This window comes from Mastomys coucha, unplaced genomic scaffold, assembly GCF_008632895.1.
Source record: "Mastomys coucha isolate ucsf_1 unplaced genomic scaffold, UCSF_Mcou_1 pScaffold21, whole genome shotgun sequence".
NCBI lineage: Eukaryota > Metazoa > Chordata > Mammalia > Rodentia > Muridae > Mastomys > Mastomys coucha.
This window is the reverse complement of record NW_022196904.1, coordinates 19,390,576-19,401,377: the sequence shown is the minus strand read 5'-3', so window position 1 is coordinate 19,401,377 and position 10,802 is coordinate 19,390,576. Positions and strand designations below refer to the sequence as shown.

At 43.4% G+C, this 10,802-nt stretch overlaps 1 protein-coding gene across 1 annotated transcript in view; it reads left to right on the top strand.

Moving 5' to 3' along the window:
* Positions 1 to 116: 116 nt before the first annotated feature.
* Positions 117 to 10,802, top strand: part of LOC116101850 (carcinoembryonic antigen-related cell adhesion molecule 1-like) — a 16,999-nt gene continuing 6,313 nt past the window's right edge. The window contains exons 1-4 of the mRNA XM_031385770.1: positions 117 to 389; positions 1,910 to 2,188; positions 2,656 to 2,910; positions 4,587 to 4,862. Of these exons, the coding sequence (XP_031241630.1) occupies positions 266 to 389; positions 1,910 to 2,188; positions 2,656 to 2,910; positions 4,587 to 4,862 (934 nt within the window). The 5' untranslated portion in view covers positions 117 to 265. The remainder of the gene's footprint in view (positions 390 to 1,909; positions 2,189 to 2,655; positions 2,911 to 4,586; positions 4,863 to 10,802) is intronic.

Genomic DNA, 10,802 nt, shown 5'->3' with positions numbered 1-10,802 from the left:
TCTCTCTTCCCTCTTAGCCTCCCTTTTAACCTCCTGGAGCCCTCCCACCACTGCCCAAACCACCGTTGCCAAAACCACCATTGAGCCTGTGCCGCTCAACGTTGCTGAAGGGAAGAACGTCCTTCTACTTGTCCACAATCTGCCACAGGGACTCCTAGTCTTTTACTGGTACAAGGGAACCACTGATAATAACAATCTAATTGTACAATTTAAACTATCCGATAATACGAATCAAACAGGGCCTGCATACAGTGGCAGAGAGATAATGTACAGCAATGGATCCCTGCTCTTGCAAAATGTCACCAAGAATGATGAGAGAACCTACACACTAAGTATGCTAAATCAAGACTATCAACTTACCCACGAACCTACACAATTTTATGTACACCGTAAGTAATTCTCTGTGGCCTCTGGGTCGTGGGTAGAGCTAATCTTGCTTCACACAGAGAACTGTCAACCCTAGATGACTCTACCATGTTCCCCACATTGTGGTTGGAGCATTAGTACAGGACACACAGAGTGGGGAAGAACAGCAATAAACCAGGACCCACTCTTTCAGAGAAGAGATTGTGAGATAACTTGGTCCGAGGATGTCAGACCCTGCCCAGTAGCTTAGGGTGCTTATCCTGAGCATGGCCTTTGAGAAAGACCCTTCGGGACTCAAGCAGGGCCTGGCTGAGAAAACCATGAGATTCTCACAGATAGGGGAGTACCAAGAAGCTTGGATCCAGAGCCACCCCGGACTCCAGAAACCCTGGGAAGCTTTTAGACTGGGTTGAAATTTGACCTCTTGTTAGAGCTGAAGGGGACAATGATGGGATTGCAGGCTGGCAGCTGTTGACTATCAGCCTGTACTAGAGCCATGTCTGAGGTAGGTCACCGGGGTACCTCCTTCTGAGACCCAGTGTGCTCTGCATAGTGGAGAGGTATGAAAGACAACCAGCCAACTGTTCTGATGCTCCTGCGAGACTTCACAGGAAGGTCAAGAGCCCTAAAAAGATAGGAGGAAACAGTGAACAAGTGGTGGCTCCTTGCTCTCCTAGGTGTCTGCCCCAGGGATTACTCCCTGCAGGCAAATGGTAACAGACTCTGGTCTATGGAAAGTCAGATCATTGTTCTTCTTTAAAGTTAAGTTGCAGGCATGGCAATGATCATTTACCATATATACTGTTGTAGGGAAACTGAGGCAAGAAATACAGTCACTGAATCAGGGTCTCACAGGCCCTGGGTGGCACGAGTTTATCTGTCCAGAGCCTTGTCTCCAGCCTTCCCACCCTGGAGACCTTATTAGGTACTCTTTACTCTTTTAGATAAGTTCTTGGACTTGGGCTTCTCTTTTTAGGGATTCATGTCCATCAACATCAAACACCTGACAAGAATGGCCCACCTTGTGGCCCACCTTAACTCGAATGCCAGGCAGATCCAGGTCTCTTGTGTGAGGTATCTGACAGGCTGTGAGGTTTCTCAGGGAAACTCGATGGGAAGTCTCCTCACTGCCTCTCTGTGGGACGGCCCTGAACAGCAAAGGCTTGGAGGGCACTTGTCTACACTGAGCCGCAGAGGTCCTGGCAGCTGGAGGGAGTCCACACATTGTGTCTCAAGGCATACAACGGGTCAGTGAGCACCAGGAGATAAAATGAGGTCTCTGATTCCGAGTCTTGAGTCTGTCCATCACCAAACTGCAGCTCAGTTTACTCATGAGAAATCCCCTGCTTCTCCCATACACAGCACAGGAGGCCCCATTAACCTCTGAGCACTCAGCTACTCCGTCTGCCTATAATTTGCCTCCTGCCTGGTTCTTTAAGGATCCGGGTTGGCAGGGAGATAAGAAACTAGCTCGGATTGAAAGAGGCTGTTGTAAGGATCAGAGGTACCGCACAGGGCAATCTTCTCTCTATTATCTGCACAGCCCTATTACAAAAACCCAGCATCACAAGCAACAACTCCAATCCCACGGAGGGTGAGGACTCGGTATCATTAACGTGTGGACCTTACACTGATGATACAAACTACCTGTGGAGCAGAAATGGTGAGATCCTCTCAGAAGGTGACAGCCTGACGCTGTCTGAGGGCAACAGGACTCTCATTTTACTCAATGTCACGAGGAATGACACAGGACCCTATGAGTGTGAAACCCGGAACCTAGTGAGTTTCAACCGAAGTGACCCATTCAACCTGAACATTACCTGTGAGTAACTTCTTTCACATCCTTGCTACAGCTGCCTAAATACAGAGAGCTAGAGCCAGGACACACAGTCACTCCTGGGTTCATGACAGGCCCACCACATATATATCTAGGTGGGCCACGATATACTGGCCTAGCCCAAGCACAGGTAGCCAGGCCCAGTACTGAGCTAGAATGGGCTGGAGGGATTACTCCTGTCTAGAGAGTCTCGTGGTGATGGAGATGCAGGGGACATCTTGGACACAGGCTCAGTGAACACTTGAATGTCCAGTGGGGCTGTTCTCTGTGTGTGTTGGTGATGGATCAGGGCTCATGCACGCCACATGAGCACTCTTCTACTAACCTGCACCCCAGCTCTGGCTGGGACCTGCTTAACTGAAGTTATAGCACAGATAGCGTAGCCTTCTACAGACCAAGATCTCCCCTTCCCTCTGCTGACATCACATTTGGCTTTATTCTGTTTGCTCCAGATGGTCCGGACACCCCGATTATATCCCCCTCAGATATTTATTTGCATCCAGGGTCAAATCTCAGCCTCTCCTGCCATGCAGCCTCTAACCCGCCTGCACAGTACTTTTGGCTTATCAATGAGAAGCCCCATGTATCCTCCCAAGAGCTCTTTATCCCCAACATCACTACTAATAATAGCGGAACCTATACCTGCCTCGTCAATAACTCTGTCACTGGCCTCACTAGGACCACAGACAAGAACATTACAGTCATTGGTAAGTGGATCTCTGAAGTATCAGCACTAGGGTTGGAGTGGAGTCTTTTGGTGTTTTGGGGAGATGCAAAACAACTTCATTTCCAGCCTGTTTCTATGGGAACAAGCAAAACTCAATCCTCCCCAGAGCATCTTCCTCCATCTGTAGATCTAACCCCTTTCTGTTTCTCCTGGCTGATCTGGGATTGAGCTTGTAATTGAGGAGTTCTCCCAGCCTTGAAAAGCCTCAGGTGGTGTAAGGGACTTCCCAGGAGAGGGAGATCTCCTTCTATCACTAACCTATGCCTTCTGTCACTTCCATTTTCCTTTTATGATCTCCATGACCTAGAAGGAACATTCAGGGCTTTAAACTATGCTCACATTCATTTTCTCCAAGTGAGAGGAGGAAAATCCCCTCGGATGGGGACCAGCAGCTCTAAGCTCTGCTCGCAGCTCTGTTCCTATCACACTGAGTGATGGGATGGGAAGATGGGGTTACGGGAGATAACCTGGGAGCCCTGTTCTGAGGCGGGGTGAACCACATCACTGATAATTTGATGATGCTCTTTCATTTACTCTTCTCAAGGTTTAAAATATAAAATGTAGTTGGGAGTCTGGTGGTGCACACCTTTAATCCCAGCACTAAGAAGGGAGGGGCAGGTGGAGATTTATGAGTTGCCAGCCTGGTCTACAGAGTGAGTTCCAGGCCAGCCAAAGCTACATAGTGAGATCCTGCCTCAAAACAAAGCAAAACAAACAAACAAAAACAAAGTGAAATAAAAGGTCACTGATGGACAGCAAAGAGTCCATGGGGTTTCGCTTATTCTCAAAGACTGAAAAAGTGAAAAAGTGAACTTTGGGGCAGTTGGCTCTAAAGTCCAGCTGGACACCAGCACACGGTGATCCCTGAGAACAGTGAAGGACACTGGCTTGCAGAACAGGGACCTTCATGTTGAGTTTCTGTGCAGAGGAACAGACAAAAAAAAGCACTGAGAGACCTCTGTGGTAAGATCCATGTGTGATGGCTCCCACCTCTAAGCCCAGCACTCAGGAGGCTGAAGCAGGTGGGTCTCTGAGTTTGAGGCCAGCCTGGGCTACAGGCTATCTAGGACTGTACAGTGAGACCTTGTCTTTCAAAGAAATCTGTAGTGGGCATTAGAGTGGCAAGCTGTTGATAACACTGGTCGCTAACTTCTTCCCTGTGGTATTTAGTCCATATCCATGAGGCAAAGAAATAATGTTTTTCTTCTAATAGAAATTCTTTAGTTTTGGATTTCTCCCAGTCCTGATGGCCTGGGAGAAATTACCTAGGCCTTCTTAACTCCATGACAAATTATCTACAAAATAGAAAGCTATTTTATGATGGAGGTATCTGACCCCACACTCACTGAAAGAGTTTTGTGCGAAAGAGTTCGCACAAAAACATCAGTGGGAAAAACACCTCCCACCCCCAGTGAGGTTTCTGGACTTATGGGATGGAGAGGTTCTTGGTGAGTAATCTATACAAATATTCTGAGTCAAGGGTCACTATAGATGATCTGGGTAGGAGGAGTTTACATCTCTCTCCTTACAGATCTTATCTTGAACCCAAACATGTGACCTTACAGGGGGCCATCTAATTCTGTGGGCCCCGTGAGCTGGTTGAGATCTCTAAGGATGAAGGACTCTCAGCTGGTCCCCTCCTCTGTTTGTCCACAGAAGAAGTGATGAAGCCCATCCTCCAAGTCATCAACACCACAGTCAAAGAACTAGACTCTGTGACCCTGACCTGCTTCTCAAATGACACTGGAATCTCCATCCGTTGGCTCTTCAATAGTCAGAGTCTGCAGCTCACAGACAGGATGACACTCTTCCAGAACAACAGCATCCTCAAAATAGACCCTATTAAGAAGGAAGATGCCGGGGAGTACCAGTGTGAAGCCTCCAATCTAGCCAGTGTCAAGAAGAGCAACCCAATCCGGCTGAACATAATAGGTGAGTGACCTCTCCACAGTGTTGATGGTGGGTGCAATTTATCAAGGGTATGAAAAATGGGTAAAAGTTATAAGGAGAAAACTACAGCTCAAGATACAAATACAGCCACCATGGTGATGGATGAGAGTCAATTCACGGTAAAACACAAAGCAAGCTAAGCATGGTACCTTTAATCCCAGCACACCAGAGGCAGAGACCATGGATCTCTATGAGTTCTCAACTAGCCTTGTCTACATAGAAAGTTCTAGGTTAGCCTGGAACTACAGGTAGTTAGACCCTGGAGAGAGAGGGGGAGAGGGAGAGAGAGAGAAAACAAAGCAGGAGGAATAGGAGTACAAGGCCAGCCCAGGTTACATTGAGACACTGTCAATATTAGCAACAACAATAGATGTCAATATAGTAAATGGAAATGCAAAGTGATTTAAGAGTTTAGGGTCTGAGTCAGACTCACAACCCTTAGAATCTAATAAAACTCTCACACAACTGTGCACACCCTCACATACACTCAAACCTTTAGATTATTTTCAATACATAATACAAATACCACACAGACACTATTTTAATCATCAAGGACAGCAGGAAACCATACATTTTTTTCTGTAGACATTTTTTCTGAGTAGTTTAGTTCCAAGGTTTGTTAGATTTATAAATGTACAATCCATATATAGAAAGGACCTGTGCTGAGTTTCTTATTACATTTGCATTTATTCACTTTGTGTGCTCATTTCCTGCCCATGAGTGGAGGTCAGAGGACAATTTGTGGAATATTAAGTAATGAACTCAGGTGGGTTAGGCTGGGCAGCAAGCTCAGTTCCTGCTAAGCCATTTCACACACATTTGTTTGTACACTTATTTCTGTGTGGCGGTGGGGAGTGGGCAGTGGCAGCTGTCAGACACCCTTACCAACTGAGCCATCTTGTTCACCCATATACTGAGTTTCTTTTCCTTACAATAGCAGTTACAGTGGGGCCTCTTTGGACAAGACCCTTTTTTCTGATACCATTTATTTATTTTTATTTTATTTTATTTTATATAATATGTACATACATATGCATACATATATCTATATGTGTATCACCTGCAACTGCAGTTTCAAGGAATCCAACACTGTCTTCTGTCCTCCGACACCAGGCATGCACGTGGTGCACATGCAGGCAAAACACCCATATACATTTTTTTTTTTTAATTTTTAAGATTTACAGTTTTAGAGATTCTAAAACATACAGTTCAGTAGCATGAAATCTATTCATGTTGCTCTGTCAGCACTGCCACTGCCCATTTCCAAAACTTCTGGCGAATCAATTCCACCCTCTACAATCCTGGATGTAGAATGCAATTCTTTACCTTTTTTTTTTTTTTTTAGGCGTCACAATGTTGTGTCTCATGGTTACATTTTACCCTCCCAGACAATGTCCAATATCTCCAATTTCCTTATATGTTCCAAAACTCTTGTTTTCTGTTTCTGTTTATAAAGGTATCTATTCTAAGACATGTGAGGTGGTATTTTATTGTGATTTTGATTTCCCTCTGTTAATGATTAAGAAATGAAGTAGAACATCTTTTATGTGCTTACTGGCCATTTATACACCTTTTTTTTTTTTTTTAAACTATTCAAGTCTTCCTTGTTTTTAAGTTGGGATGTTTGTTTTTGTTTTTTTTTCTCTACTAGTGTTGGAGTTTCTTGCACATTCTGAATATTTACCTCTTGTCAGATGTTTTATTTACAAGTATTTTCTGCTATTCTGGAAGTGGAGTTTTCACTTTCCTGGTAAAAGCCTTTGTTTATTATTAGTAATAGTTTTTCTTTTTCTTTTCTTTTCTTTTCTTTTCTTTTCTTTTTAAGACATGGTTTCTCTGTATAGCTCTGGCTGCCCTGGAACTCACTCTGTAGACCAGGCTGGCCTCGAACTCAGAAATCTGCTTGCCTCTGCCTCCCAAGTGCTGGGATTAAAGGCCTGCACCACTATTGCTTGGCTGCCATTTTTTGTTTTTTGTTTTTTCTTTTAGTAATGGTTTTTAAATTGGCATAAAAATTGAATACATTTAGGAGAAATAATATCTAGATACAATTTGGGATGATTAAACCAAGATGAGGAACACACCTGTTCCTTGCTTTATCATTTTTTTATGCTAAGACACTTGGAATTTATGGCTCATTTCTTTGCAATATGTTATGGCTGACTATAATTCCCCTGATGTGTCTGTCACACCTCTCAAAACCTAACCTCTGGCCTATCTTAACCCTTGTACCCTAACCAGCAACTCCCACTCCCTCCTGCTCCACGAAGGCTCTAGTAACCTTCATTCTGCTCTCTACTTCCACAGACATTGTTGAGATCATGGAGGAGACCATGTGGTGTTGGTTTTCTGTGCCTGGCCTGTCTCACCCAGCATCATGTCCTCTAGGTTCTTTCACACTGACAGAACTGCCTCCTTTTAAAGGTTTAACTGCTATATGAATATACATTCACATTTTCTTTACTCATTCATTCACTGATAGACATATACTGTCCATGCCTTGATTATTGTGAGAAATGTCACCAAGACCTGCTGGGTTCTATGACTGATAACATCCCCTGATGCACAAACATTTTCAATTTTGCTAATATCCACTTTCTATTTTTATTGTGGCCCTATGCATCTGGCATCGTGACAAAGAAACCGTGCCAAATTCAATTTCAAGAAGCTTTCATCCCGTTTTCTAAAAGTTGTCTGGTGTTTGACTCTGATATTGGGGTCTTTGATATACTTAGAATTGATGTTTATATGATGTTAGGGAGGGCTTAAAATCACTCTTTTGCCTGGATAGCCCATTTCCCCAATATCCCTTGTTTAAAAGATTATCCTTTTATCATTGAACAATCTTAGCCTGATCAAAACTCATCTGGCCCCAGGTACAGTTGGACAGCAAGAATGCTTCCTAAATTCTGTAATTCAATTAAGACACCCCTGTTTTACACCAAATTAATTGTCTGTCAAAAGAGCCAGCAGAGATGAACGTTCATAACATTAAAAAAATGACAAATGAAGTGATAGATACGCCATCCTCTCTGATCTGACAGCACATTATAATATATGTGCAAAGCATATACTGTTCCCCATAAACATGCACATGTATCACGAATCAACCAATCCTTAATTGAATCATTGGCCAGTGTACATGAGCAGTTCTGAGCTGTCCATTCTATTTCACTACTCTATATGTCTGCCTTTATGTCAGACAATTTGGTTATTGCATATTTGTACTAAAATTATTGTTGTAGGAACTTTTAATCCCAATCTGAAGTTTCTATTCCACCTTTGATCATTTTGTTCTCAGATAAAAGGCACACAACTTTTATTATTTACAATAAGCCTTAATCTGTACTAGAGCTGGGCAGATATCTACCCTCTATGCTATTAAAATCTATTTCCTATCAATAACCCCAAGTTATTACTTACTATGTTTCATCTGGGCTGATCTTAACTCCAATTGGCCAGCCCTCAAGGCCATGTTTTCTTGACTCCTAACCCATGGCGACATTTTTTTCGCCTCACCTTCATCATCCTTCCCCTTTCCCCTCTCCCTCTTATTCCTCCTCCTTCCCTTCCTCCATCCCCTCCCCATCTCTTTCTCTCTCTGTTCTCCCTGGACCCGCTAAGTAGGAACCCTAAAACCCACCTATGTCTCTTCTGCCCAGCTATTGGCTGTTGGCGTCTTTATTTACCAATCAGAAATAACTTGGGTGTGAGATCACGTAGCTCCACTTGGATCCACTTGCAGACTCTCTGGTCTCTGGAGCAACCAGGTCTCGAGGGCCCACACTTAGCATTTCAATGCACAGCAAATTGGCTACAGCCAATTACTGGAGGGATTAGAGGTAGGTGGGCTTGGAGTGACCTGGTTTGAGAAGGAGAGAGGGGGCTTGGGGGGCATGAGGTGGGAGATGGACAATGAGCCCATGGCCAGGAGAAACAGCTAGTATCTGGGGTACACCACTGTGGAGGTAGACAGGCCAGCAGCAGAAGAATAGATTAGGGGTTATCCCATAGTAATTGTCAAAGCTAAATAAAATAACCATAGTCTGAGTCTTGTTTATATGTAAGCTAGTCGGGGATAAGCTTAAATGATTGTACTATGATGATGAAATCATGGAGGATGTTCATGCAATTTTGTCCTTCCTTCTCAAGATACTTTTAAGGTGGCAACTTCCTCTAATGCCAGATCTCAGGAGGCAGAGAAAGGTGGATCTCTGAGAGCTTGAGACCAACCTACTCTATATAGTGAGTTCCAGGACAGCTAGAATAGATTTTTCTATTTCTATATAAAATGCCACTGGGGTTTTAATCCAATGTGCATAGAACTGTTAGAATACTTCAATAATATCATCATCTATTAAAAAAAAAAATCTGTCAGATAGTCTGCCTCATGACTGTAGTACCAGCCACTCAAGAAGCTAAAGCAGAAGAACTAAGAGTGCCTAACATAACTAGTTCAAGGCCACCCTGAGTAATTTAGTGACACCCTGTTTCAAAATAAAAGTTAAAAGGCAGAGCTTGAGAATAGAGCTCAAGGGTAGAGCATTTGCTTATTATGCACAAGGCCCTGGGTTCAATCTCTAGTAATGAAACAATAATAACATTGAGATTACGTCTTCCAGCCCATCAAGCCTGGTGTCTTTCATTTCTTGTCTTCTTTCATCATCTCTGACAGCAGTATTTGGTAGTGCAAGTCTTTTATCTCTTTGGCAGAGTTGATTCTAATTATTTATTCTTTTCATTGCTCTCCTAAATAAAATACTTCCTTAATTTCTTTCCAAATAAGGAAAGAATTTCACTTTTAAGGCTGGGGCTAGTGCTCAGCGGCTGAACACTTTCATGAGACCCTGGGTTCAATCTCCGGAACTGCCAGGAGAAAGAAAAGGAGCTCTAACTGTTCATGGTCAATATTAATATACAGAAATACAGCTCACTCGGGTATGTTCATTTTGTTAGCCAACATTTTGCTGGTTTTACTAATTTAGTTCTGAGAACGTTCTGTAGGATGGTAAGGATCTTCTACAAACAAGTGTGTGTGTTCTACAGATATCTTTTCTACCACTGTATAGTTGGGTACTTTCTTGTCATTGTCTACGCTAATGGTTCTGTATAGGGCTCTTAAGAATCTTTTGAACAGAAGTGGCCACAGCAGCATCCTGTGTCCTCCCTGATCTTAGAGGAAAAGCTGCCAGTGTCCCCACGGAGTACCATACTGGCTGTGCGTTTCCATGTGTGGCCTTTGTGACACTGAGCCAGACCAGTGTTCAGCATTTTTGTCATTAATGGCTGTGAAATTTTGTCAAATTTTTTACTGATCCAGTCTTATTGGTTGTACATCTGTTCAATTTTATGTTTCTTCATGCTTCCATCCCTGTAGAGTTCAGGATCCTAGGAATTTGTTTGTTGCAGCTAGGCCACCCAGCTGCTAGCAAATAACTATTGAGTGCTCTTAGAACTCTTAGTACTCTGAAGAGTGGATGCTAAGGTCTCAAATTTCTGTAATAGCCACCTCTTTTTTTACCCAAGCTAATCTGGGGAAAGGTTGCCATTGTTAATTATTTTGAACTTTCTATGCATCAGCTTTCTGTACCTTAGTCACTGCTTTGTCATCTTCATTCTGATCGCCACTTCCCTCCTTCCACTAGTTTGACAGAGCTTTGTGAGGCAAGGGTCTTATTATATAGCCCAGACTCTTCTCAAACTCACAATCCTCCTGCCTCAGCCTCTGAATGGTAGGATTCTAGAATGCATTACATCCTTTACCTGGCTCATAGTAGTTTTTAAGTATTTAATATAATAACCAAGTGACATTTTTGGCAAGCTTCCACACAGAGAGAGCAAGAAAATGTTAGTTGGGCGGTGGTGGCGCACCCCTTTAATCCCAGCACTTGGGAGGCAGAGGCAGGCGGATTTCTGAGTTCA